Source organism: Panicum virgatum, chromosome 1N (assembly GCF_016808335.1).
Source record: "Panicum virgatum strain AP13 chromosome 1N, P.virgatum_v5, whole genome shotgun sequence".
In the NCBI taxonomy this organism is placed as follows: domain Eukaryota; kingdom Viridiplantae; phylum Streptophyta; class Magnoliopsida; order Poales; family Poaceae; genus Panicum; species Panicum virgatum.
In genome coordinates this window covers 37,642,153-37,654,148 of record NC_053145.1, presented here as the reverse complement: position 1 = coordinate 37,654,148, position 11,996 = coordinate 37,642,153, and the positions used below count along the sequence as shown (strand labels likewise).

The 11,996-nt window shown below is 44.7% G+C and overlaps 2 protein-coding genes across 2 annotated transcripts; one reads left to right on the top strand and one right to left on the bottom strand.

Moving 5' to 3' along the window:
• Positions 1-1,133: 1,133 nt before the first annotated feature.
• On the top strand, positions 1,134-5,651 carry LOC120655759 (70 kDa peptidyl-prolyl isomerase-like). The gene is made up of 12 exons (XM_039933720.1): positions 1,134-1,684; positions 1,767-1,853; positions 2,885-3,145; positions 3,233-3,307; positions 3,396-3,476; positions 3,570-3,764; positions 3,882-4,147; positions 4,231-4,356; positions 4,443-4,589; positions 4,682-4,809; positions 5,010-5,130; positions 5,227-5,651. Exons 1-12 carry the CDS (start codon positions 1,300-1,302, stop codon positions 5,431-5,433), a joined length of 2,079 nt encoding a protein of 692 aa, XP_039789654.1. The 5' UTR covers positions 1,134-1,299; the 3' UTR covers positions 5,434-5,651.
• A 1,760-nt stretch (positions 5,652-7,411) lies between these two features.
• On the bottom strand, positions 7,412-11,559 carry LOC120655758 (U-box domain-containing protein 73-like). The gene is made up of 3 exons (XM_039933719.1): positions 10,590-11,559; positions 10,032-10,088; positions 7,412-8,854 (listed from the first exon to the last, which is right to left on the bottom strand). Exons 1-3 carry the CDS (start codon positions 10,752-10,754, stop codon positions 8,381-8,383), a joined length of 696 nt encoding a protein of 231 aa, XP_039789653.1. The 5' UTR covers positions 10,755-11,559; the 3' UTR covers positions 7,412-8,380.
• Between the last annotated feature and the right edge of the window lie 437 nt (positions 11,560-11,996).

The following is an 11,996-nucleotide window of genomic DNA, read 5'->3' as shown; positions in this document are numbered from 1 at the left end:
GCTCCTGAGCGGCCCGAATCAGAATAAATCCTTGTGTCTTCTTGCACAATCATTTGCCTCTAAACATGCAATCCACGAGAATCACTAGCTGGTAGTAAAAACAATGACACACCCCGATACATTATAGATATACATATTTAATAATTTTATATATATCTATATATGCACTGATTGATGAATGAGTAATGATGAATCAAGAGCCGTGTTTGGTTAAAATTCACGAAAATACTGTAGCACCTTTGACCACTAATTTAGAGTAGTAAACGAAGTCTAATTACAAAACCACCACCACAACCCCCCGTGTAAATCGCGAGACGAATCTAATGAGACCTTTGACCACGTGATTCGAGGATGGTTACTGTAGCATCAATGTAGCAAATCATCGATTAATTACTGTCATTAGATTCGTCTCGGAAAGTTACACTCATCCCTGAAAAGGTTTTGCGAATAGACTTCATTTAGTACTCCATGCATGCGAGATTCTATTCTCGGAAATCGTGCCGGTAAAAAACCAAACACGGCCAAGAATGAATTTTTAGGCAACGTTCTTAAACTCTCAACCTTCGGTCCAAGCCTCAGGCGCGTTTAGTTCCCCAAAATTTTCACCTCAAACTTCGTGCCTATCCTTTTGGACACGTATATGGAGTATTAAATGTAGTTAAACAACAAAACTAATTGCACAGTTTGGATGTACACGACGAGATGAATCTTTTGAGCCTAATTAGTGCATGATTAGCCATAACTGCTACAGTAACCCACATATGCTAATGATGCGTCAAAGGTCTCAAAAGATTCGTCTCGCGGTTTCCAAGTGAATTCTGAAATTAGTTTTTTAATTAGTGTCCGAAAAGTCCTCCCGACATCTAATCAAACTGTTGATTTGACAACTAAAAATTTTGGTTTGGGAACTAAACGGCCCTATTTTTAGGCAAAAATGGTTCATCCCTTAGCAGCGTCATTCGTGAGAGTTCCGCAACTGCTAACCGTTGGCTGCTGCCTTCCTGAGTAAAGAATCTGATCCGTCCTGTCCTTTTCATAGCTCTCCCCTCATCCACTCTTCACTCACCGACGAGTGGGTCATAGGTCCCACCTGTCGGTCGGCCTCAACACGGACGCTCAAGAACACTCCAGAAGACTCACGCTTCCAAGCACGTGCGCTCGCTCAGTCTCCGCCGCGCTCACAAAATCGCCGCCGGGCATCGATCTCGGAAACCGCGAGGCGCACGCCCCCTCACTCCAGATTCCAGAAACCACTCGCACTCCTCTCTCCTTCTAGAAGCTTCCATTTCGGGAGAGGCCATGGACGACGACTACGACTTCCCGGCGGCCGGCGGGTACGACCCCATGGCCGCCATGGGGATGGGGATGGGGGGCCTCGGCCTCGGCGGCGCCATGGGGATGGGGGGCTACGGCCTCGGCGGCCCCATGGGGATGGGGGGCTACGGCCTCGGCGGCCCCATGGGGATGGGGATGGGGGGCTACGGCCTTGGCGGCGGCGAAGACGACGAGGAGGCCATGAAGGACCTCTACGCGGGCGCGGGCGCGGGGGAGGGTGAGGGGGACCACCCTCCCGCCGAGTTGAAGGTGGGGGAGGAGCGGGAGATCGGGAAGGAGGGGCTCAAGAAGAAGCTGGTGAAGGAGGGCGAGGGGTGGGAACGCCCCGGCGCCGGCGACGAGGTCGAAGGTGAGATGATTTAGTTCCCTCCGGCTTGCGTTCAGCTCTTGGATTGGGTATTGCGCGTGCTGATTGTGGTTTGCTCGCGCAGTGCACTACACGGGGACGCTGTTGGACGGCACCAAGTTCGACTCCAGCAGAGATCGCGACTCCCCCTTCAAGTTCACACTGGGCCAAGGTATCATCAGGCTCTCCTAGCCAATCTATTAGTCATCCTTCGACTACTACTAGTACAGCGATTTATAAAAGTTCGTGATGCAAACGAAGGGCTTCTGTTATCCGAATTCCGAAACCATGTGAAGGTAGGGAAATTTTGTAATGTAAGCTTTGTTTTGGGAAATGGAAAGTTTGTACCAAAGGAATTCGTAGGTCACAACTAGAAGGATACTAACAGAGCATCACACATTATTACCTTGCGATGCTTCAATGAGGCACGTGATAGACTGGGGTTATATGCATCTGAATCTATATGTCTGTACCTTGAGAAGGGATTGACCTAAAATTTATGTACTTGATCTTTAGGGTAATTGGCTTCAAATTGAATATTTTTCACTCTGTGAATTATCCAATGTACCAGATACACAGTATAAAGTAGCAGTACCAGTAGCAGATTATGCTTTAGCGTGTGCTGCTACTGTAGTTCTTCAAATGTTTATTTCATGTACAACTGATTTATTGTTTCAACATTACTGCATTATTTCCAAATAACCATTGATGACAGAGCAGTCTTTACGCTGATCACTATAGTGAAATTAACAAGATGAGATATCTCTGTAATTGTCTGGCAAGGAAACATTAAATGATCGCATCACTTTTCTTGGAGTCAAGCTTTAATTTATATTTTAGGATACCATGGCATCCTTTAGATTGGTGATATTTTAATACAAACTTTTAGTAGTGTTCGTTTGTGCTTGTGGTCACTCGTTGATCACCATGCTAACGCCATGATTTTCTTTCAAAAGTAAGTTTCAGCTTTTGTATTATGGGGGTTTGCTAGTTGTACTTCACTGAATGAGATGAGGTTTTGTATTATGGGGTTCTGCTAGTTGCACTTCACTGGTTAGTGTGTTTAGTTTTTTTTAGCTTACTATTTTACTATACTACTAGAAAGTGTATTCTACTTGTTTATTATGCATAGCTATACATGAAGTAGAAACTTTGGTGGAATAATGATTATTTTAATGGAAACAATATTGTTACTCTCCACAGGACAAGTTATAAAGGGATGGGATTTGGGCATCAAGACCATGAAGAAGGGTGAAAATGCTATTTTCACTATTCCACCAGAGCTTGCATATGGTGAAGATGGCTCCCCACCAGTCATCCCTCCAAATGCCACCCTGCAGTTTGATGTTGAACTTCTTTCATGGGTGAGTATCAAGGACATTTGCAAGGATGGAGGCATCTTAAAGAAGGTGCTATCTGAAGGAGATAAATGGGAGAACCCCAGAGATCCTGATGAAGTTCTTGGTACCGTACCATGCTCTACTCTCTTTGATTCAACATTGCCCTTTCAGTGATAAAATTTCTTAAAAGTTTTTTCAATGTTTTGTACAGTTAATTATGAAGCAAGGCTTGAGGATGGAACTTTGGTGTCAAAATCCGATGGGGTTGAGTTCACTGTGAAAGATGGTACTGTGCTTGCATTTTTGAGTTGTTGCAATGTAATTCTAGCTTTCAAATGTCAGCCTCTCATGCAGGAATGTTGTCTTACTTCCAGGGCTTTTCTGCCCTGCCATATCGAAGGCTGTCAAGACTATGAAGAAGAATGAGAAGGCCCTCCTTACTGTCAAGCCACAATGTGAGTTTTGCTACTAAATACTAATAACTAAGAATATCGGGTGCAGTGTAACAGTGGAAGCATGGCTAACATGTGTCAATTCGTGATAAATAGATGGCTTTGGTGAACAAGGAAGGCCAGCCTCTGGAGAGGAAGCTGCAGTGCCACCAAATTCTACGTTATGCATTGATCTTCAAGTGGTTTCCTGGAAGACAGTAACTGAGATAGGCCATGACAAAAAGGTCCTTAAGAAGATCCTTCAGGAGGGTGAAGGCTATGATCGTCCCAATGATTGTGCAACTGTCAGAGGTACATGATTAGATATGATGAGTTATTTTTCTAACTTGATTATCTCAGATTGGAAATCTTGGTAACATTCTTTTCCTTCTTCCATTGGCTGCAAATGATAATGTTCTGGCTGTGCAGTGAAACTTATTGGGAAGTTGGCGGATGGTACCTTATTTGTCAAGAAAGGTCATGATGGTGAGGAGCCATTTGAGTTCAAGACTGATGAAGACCAAGTGATTGAAGGGCTTGACAAAGCAGTACTTAGCATGAAGAAAGGTGAAGTGGCCTTGGTGACTATTCCTCCTCATCATGCCTTTGGAGCTAATGAAACAGCTCAAGATCTGGCTGTAGTTCCACCTAACTCATCTGTTTACTATGAAATGGAGCTTGTGTCATTTGATAAGGTAACTGTGCAATGACAGCATTTTTGGCTTAACAGTTACTGATCACCAATGAAAATTTAAATCCTACCTGCCATTTTGTGTAGGAGAAAGACTCATGGGATTTGAAAAGCAATATTGAGAAGATTGAAGCAGCTGCTAAGAAGAAAGATGAAGGGAATGTGTGGTTTAAACTGGGCAAGTATGCCAGAGCTTCTAAGAGATATAAAAAGGTCATAATTAAGTACACAGTGAAAAGAACCTTTTGCACTTGTTTTGCATTATGTTAAAAGTTGTACTATGTTCTGCTCTATGTCAGGCTTTGAGCTTTGTTGAGTATGATAGTTCCTTTAGCGAAGAAGAGAAGCAACTTTCAAAACCACTTAATATAAGCTGCAAGCTCAACAATGCTGCATGCAAACTAAAACTTAAAGATTACAAGGAAGCGAAGGAACTGTGTACCAAGGTACTATGCATAGAAACTAAAACATCGTCAAAGTTACATAGTCATAATATGAAAAATATTTACCTGTGCTGACAACTAATACTGGTCTTCAGGTCCTGGAACTTGACAGCACAAATGTGAAGGCCTTGTACAGAAGGGCACAGGCACACACCTATCTTGTTGATCTTGATCTGGCAGAGGCAGATATCAAGAAAGCACTAGAAATAGATCCAGACAACAGGTAATCCTTTGCTTGTATCATTTACTTCTATCAAATTTACAGGCTCGGGACATAGTAACCATATACAGCACTGAAGTTACCTTCACGTTGATGGCATCAATTGCGCATTCACATCTACGTCTTGCACAATTTTGTTTGCATGCAAAAATTCATCCTGAATGCTAATACACGTAACAAGCAATCCATTTTTTTCCTATCAGGGATGTGAAGATGGGGTACAGGAGGCTGAAGGAGACAGTCAAGGAGTACAAAAGAAGGGATGCCAAATTGTATGGCAATATGATTTCCAAACTGAGCAAGGTTGAAGATACGGAAGGCAATGTAAGTTCCCTGCTCCAGCCTCGCACCACCTTGCACCTTTTTTTACCTTGACAGTCATAGGTCTAATAGTATTTTTGATGATGTTGCTGCTTCAAGGACCATGAAAGTCAGGGGCGAACCAAGAAGCGTGGCCTTTGGCCATTGGCGGAACTGCTTAGGAGGTTCTTCACTGCCGATGGTACCAAGGGTTCCAGACTGTGCCTTGTGTTGAGGCTGTTGATTTTGGTGGTGCTAGTGGTTGCAATTTGTGTGGGTTACTACACGCAGAGTGGTGTTCAGGAAATAGACTGCATTAACTGTTAATGGAGGCTGCATTACTTGTTGACCGAGGAAGGTATATGTTCTTGCCTTCTCTTCTGTTCGTGGAACAAATTGTTTGTCACCGTATATATACGAGTGTTTGTTTAGCTGTGGGTCGAGGGTAAAAGAACTGTTAAATTGTACCGGTGAACTTTCTTGGTGTAATATATATTATATATACTACCAATGCAATGAAGCTTTCATGACGTCATAAAACGTAATGCTACAAGCTTGTGTAGTACTCCCTATTTGAGATTAAAAAATTGTTGCTCTTAACTACAGTTATATTAGTTCAACAATATGCATTAGCAATAATGCAAAAATAATGGTGTTGAGATTTTCAATGGGATGTACCCTGGTATGGTGTCGTAGATTCGTACTTATGGCCGCCAAGTACAGTTTTGAAGGTCTTGTCGAACCCATGAATATGGAGTGGCATAGGTGGGGTAATATATTTTTGGTTCTCTTCATTAGCTGCCAAAATCAAGAAGCTCGAGCATTTGTTTTTGCCATGCGTCCTGTCTATTCGAGCATTCAAGAAACAAGAAGACAGGAGGATGTAGAGGAAGCGAGACTTTGCGAAGTCGACAACAATCAGACTGAAGTAATTGGGGAATAGACAAGGAGGTGGTTGTGGCTGGTGTTGGGGAATAGACACGTACGTCACTTCTTTGGTCGGCTAGCGGTGCCATGTGGTTGGTCTGGTCATTTTTTGTTATATGGTTGATGCTCGGTGCTGATTTGTTGTGAGACAAAAGTATTGCTAGCTGGTTAGTGACTGGTTTGGTGTGAGAAAAACACTACTGATTGGTTGGCTGTATAGCTAGGATGTTCAAAGGTAGCAGAGTCAGACGAATGCGAACAAAGTGGCAGACACATCACACATGACACCAGTTAATGTTGGCTTCCTACGCAATCTCTAAGAAGTTGACTTGAGGCCGTGGTCGCCGTGATGCAGATTCCTTTTCAGTTCACTGCTTTGATTTAAACCGAATTATCATCGTGTGTTTGCGCCATAAACCGGCAGTGATACTGCCTATCATGACCTCTACACAAGCCTCTAGTGATGGTCATGGAACATCAGTGTTGACCAGTCACTGTCTGTTAAAAAATCTGATAGTAAAACCGTTTCGAACCGGTCACTGTCTGTTAAAAAAACCGATAGTAAAACTGTTTCGAACCGGCGGTACTGGTGACCAGGGTTTTGAAATTCGTTTGAGAAAAAAATTCGAACATGGCCGAAATCAGCGAATTTCACGAAATTTCGGCCGAAATTCATTTTAGACTATTTTAAAAATACTTTTAAAAATATTTAAATTATCATTTCCGAAATTTTCAAATTTCGGAGGGGGCCGAAATCAGCGAATTTCGTAGAAATTTCGGCGAAATTTCGAACACTGCCGGTGACGACTTTTTATGAGTGGACAGAAAAATGTAGTAGAATTACAATGGAAGCAAGTTTAGCCAAGCGGGGAAACCAGCACTTGAAATGATGGCTAAGCAGAAAAAGACAGCTGAACATCCCAAAAATTTAAATCCAGAAACCAATCTAATTCAAAACCTAATTGTAAAACATATTTCAAAATCAAATCGATCTCCTTCGTCACTCTCTTTGGGCCACGTGTCGGTCACTTCTGCAGAGTTTCATGGTGTTTGCATCCAGCAGTGGAGTCTGAAAGGGACAGAAACTCTGCTTCTTGGTCGTATTGAATTGATTTCCTTCTGCGCCGAGCGCCTGAGACTTTCCTGTCGCTAGCAGTGTTGTGCTGTACAAGTTCTATAAATGACCTCTTAATCCACTGTTGCTCGTAGGGACAAGTTTTAACTAGAGACAAGAGACCACTTGGTCACTGTTTTTATTTTACTCCTCCTAGTTTAGCTGCATACTTGTTGAATCTATAAGCATAGTTCATCAAAAAGATGAAATTGTTGCATTAGCGATGACCTTGCCCCCCAACACTTACTTGATGAATTCCCCCAAAAAAAATAAATATATTTCTACTGATCACTTGCTTTGTTTGTTGGAACTCAGAGAAACTGTTGTCTAGTGTCACAAAAATTAAGAACATTCTGATCACAAATGACAACTGATAAATCGCAGAAACCTGGACAGGTAAAGGACTAAACTCAGCATACATGATCAACTTGTATGCAGTATTCCAACTGACACAAACTTTACAACAATATGGAACTTTACAGTATCCAAACGTGATCATCTGCAATAATTTTGCAGGAAAATTTGCAGTGCTGAGAAGGTTTCTGATTGCACTGTTAGCAGAGCAGAGAAGGGTTCTAATTGCACTACCATCCTCACGGCAGGTAGTTCATGGTTCCTCGGTAATGTGCATTCCTCAAACAGACATGAGTTTAATCTGCGGCAAATGCTATCATGAGTATACTGTCAATCTCAAAGACTCTCTCCGGTGGCATGTCCTTTGTTTTTAAGTTTCCCAAAACCTCAACAAAGTCTGGCAATATCAGTGCCGTCTCCAGCCTGCGCCTGCCGTCCTCCCTCTGAACAGCATTGTAAATCATACCAACCGCAGTTTGAATGCCCCTGGAGGTGACATACCCGACTCCATGCTTGGTGGTGACTTTCATCAGAACTACAACACTTGAAACTATCCAATCTCGAACAGATTCACGATGTAAAGTACGCTCAAGCAGCAGCAAGGTCTCGTCAGTGACCACGCCATCTGAAAGGCACTCCATCAGTGAGGCATTAGGCACATGGCTCAATGCTGTAGCATCATCTGTGCAGAGCGCGAGAATTGCAGCACTGGCCTCATTCCTTAGCAGGGCATCCCTTGAGTGAAGCAGCAAACCAAGCATCTCAATTCCACCTATCTCGACAACCTTTCTCCTGAAAGTGTTATACTCTGACAGGATGGCGACTAAAGAAGATACCTTGAACGTTACTATTAATGGATATCCAAGCTCACGTGCCCTTTCAAGTTTCAATGGTTTCCATCAGTGCTTCTGGAAGTTGCTCATGCTTAGCGAGTATCTCCCGGTTCGGACTGTGGAGAGACAGGTTCAGCATTATTGTCACCCTCTTTTCCTCCAGGTCCCTGCTCCACGTTGACTTCCACTTCTTGTGTAGACCCATCAGCTTGGGAAGCAGATCTTGCCACTGATCAAGGCAGGGATTGACGCCTTTGGAGAATGTTGATAATAGCTGGATCTTGTGCAGAGCCTCCTCCCGCTGCTCTACTGAATGCACAGAGAGGTTCTCAAGGAGCAGCTGCATTTCTTCCTCTGAAGGTCGTGCGTCCTCACTGGCAACTGAGGTAGCAGGAGCGGATGGAGGAATTGCGTGATCAAGGCACCATGCCGTTATGACATCACGGAGGTGATTTGGAACCGTGAGTAAACGTTCGCCAGCTTGAGTAGAGGACAACTGGTGGGACAATCTGTCAATGGACTACAATAAAAGAAGGCAAACTTCAGTGACATCATCAATTGAATCGGTAACTATACTGGAACATAAATTTTAGAATGGTACATTACACAATGAAGACTACCTTGGCTAAACAATATAAGCAATAATGCACGTATAGCATAGTAAATATGAACTGCAATAAAGTTCGGTTTCGTAGTTGAAAGTGGTTTTGCATTTTCTAAAAAAATTAAATAAATCTAATTAAATTTAAAAAATTAAAACGAATTCACTTTAAATCAGAAAAATATAAAACTAGTACCAAAATTTTTCTAAAAATATAACCTATCTATTATTGCTCCATTTAAATCTTAGTTATTAAAAATAATAGGCATAACTGTAAGTAGCCAAATATTATGAACATAAAAAAATTAGATCTGAATAGCTCACAAGTCATATGACAATAGATAGGTTATATTTTTAGAAAACTTTTGATACACATTTCATAATTTTTTGACTTAAAATAAATTACTTATAATTTTTTTAGTGTAAAATTGAATATTTTTAATTCTCACAAAATGGAAAACTACCTTCAAAACCACCCCAGGGGCCAAATTTGCCCTGTTTTGACAGTTGGATAGCCTATATTGTCCGGTTTCGTAGTTGGAGGTTGAAAATCGGACTTTTGCGATAGTTGGAGGGTGTAAACCGGACTTTTCCCTAACCAAAATTATTAGACTCTGGCAATTGAGTACTTAACAGAGTTCATTAAAACCAAATATTGCAAGTCTGGAGATTCTGTCAACAGTGAGACTAGCATATCTAGGAATATTTGCAGTTTCACTGTTTCAGAGATCACTGGTAATGGTAAAAAATAGTAAAATACATGTTGAAACTGACCATTTGTGGCTTAATGGCAACACAATCTGTTAAATAATTCAAATAACAACCAAAGTGGTGGATATCAATTTACCAACTTCAAAAAAAATGATATCCGAAAAGACGGTGGATGAATATTGAGATGTGAAAATTTATAAATGGACATATATCGCAGTAGCATATTGACAGAATAAGAGGTTTTCAATGAAAGAAACAGTACACAATCAGATTATCAACCGAAATGGAGAAGTAGCCGACAGCATAGTAATATGACCAAATGAAAGCGAAGTAACAGCAAAAAATTGCCAAAAAATAATAGAAGTGAAATGAACACGGTGCTTACATTTCCAGACATCAGGATTAGCGGATCAGCAATAATATCCATCTGCAACCAATTTTCCTGGAAACAAATCATTGTTGTTAGATCTACTCTAACGTTAAGAACATGAGTATCTCGACCAATTTTCCTGGCACTGCTGCAATAAACCAACAAAACTACTAAAAGGGAACTGCAACTTTCCTGGCACTGTAGCAATAAACAGACAAAAACTACTAAAAGGGGACTACAATTTCCCTGGCACTGTTGCAATAAACAGACGAAACTACTAAAAGGGAACTACAACTGACACAAGCAAATGTGCCTTCTTTCACGAACTATTTCAGTAGGAGCACAAAGAATTTGAAACAAACTATGAGTATCTCGAACTAAGAAAAACAGTTAGTCTGTCTATAAATTCCAGTCCTCAAGAAGCCAAAAAGGACGGCACGAAGCTACCGAAATTAATCAATCTACCAAGAAAGAACCAAGCAAGACAAAGCAGAACACCCTGAAGGCATGAACGAAAGACAAAGCAGAACACCTTGAATTGGAACAAGAATCATAGCATTCCATGATACTTACATTAGCACAAGACCATTTGGACATGAACTCCGCAGGCAACACGGGCTCCTTCGCTTCGAACGAGACATCCATGAGGCCCTTCAACGCCTGCTCCATCTCAGCGAAGGCCTCGGCCCCGCCAGCTTCGCCAACCTGATGAATTCTTGCCAACGCGGATGTCATCATCGCCGCATAACCAGGCCTGTCCAGAACAGCGTCTTGCACCACCTGCACGCCGTCTCCCGCGGCGCCTGCTTCCGACGGATGCCAGGGCACGGAGCTCGAGTCCCCGGCCGGGACGCCGGTACCCTTCTTGGGGCGCTCCCGCTCTTCTTGCTGCGTTCTTGGCAGCGCCGGAGGCAGCGCGGAAGCGCTCTTGGAGGTGGCAGGGCCATTCTTGATCTCCTTGATCACCTTCCTGAACCGAAAAGTCGCCTCCACGATGAGACATTGGCGGTGGCCGCGGACTTGGACGCCTGCTTGGCCGCGTAGCTCCTAGCTATTGCCCTCTCAACGGCGCGGAGCAGCTTCTCCTCGTTGGACGACGGCACTCTCGGGGAACGCTGTGGCGCTGGCGAGGAAGGTCCGTCCGACATGGCGCCTGTCCCTCTCGGCGCCTTGCCTCGCCTCTTGCTTCAGGGAAGGAGGAGGAGGCGGTGGTCAAGTGGAGGCGGGTTATTGGTTTGCGAGTTTGTTTCTGGAGGAAAGAGGCGACGACGCCGTTGGGTTCCGGACAATATATAGGAGAAGGGAAGGCGGTTTGAAGATAGCCCATAGCGCGGCGCGGCGCGGCGCGGCCGTCCAGACATTTCGTCGAACAGCTGAGGTCCCGTCCTTCCCTCGACTGCCAGCACCGCCAGCGGCCAGCGCAAGTGCCATATCCGCGTTCGGAGCGCAGAAGGCGAGGTTCGCCGCTCTCCGGGGGCGGGAAATTGGGCTTCCTCCGCGGCCGGCGGTGCGGCATGCTGACATGCCGGCTGTAGGTGGGGGAGGCTTTCTGGGGAGGCTATTCATCGCGCGTGAGTGCGACGCGGCAGAAGAGGCGCTGCGTCGCTGCAGGTGGGCCCGCGCACTGTGCATCTTCAACCTTGCGCTCGCGATGGTTGGGGCCGCCGGCGAGCTAGGGGTGGGGGAGGGGGTGGACGGCGAGGGGTGGGAGGTGGGCGGGGCGGCCGCCGGCGAGGTTATCGGCGGCCGGGGTGGTGGCAGGAGGCGGCGGAGCTTTAGGTTTCGGGTTGCTGGGGGTGAGGCGGGCTCCATGGTCGCCGGACCTAGAGGAGAGGCCGGGGGTGGGGGGGGGGGCGGCCCGGCGGCGGCGGTTCGGCCGGCGGAGGGCGCAGCGGAACGGGAGCGCCGCCGGCCGGGCGGGGCCGGATAACCGGTGGCTGGTGGCTGGCGGCAGGGGCAAGAGAAGGCGGCGGCGGTGCT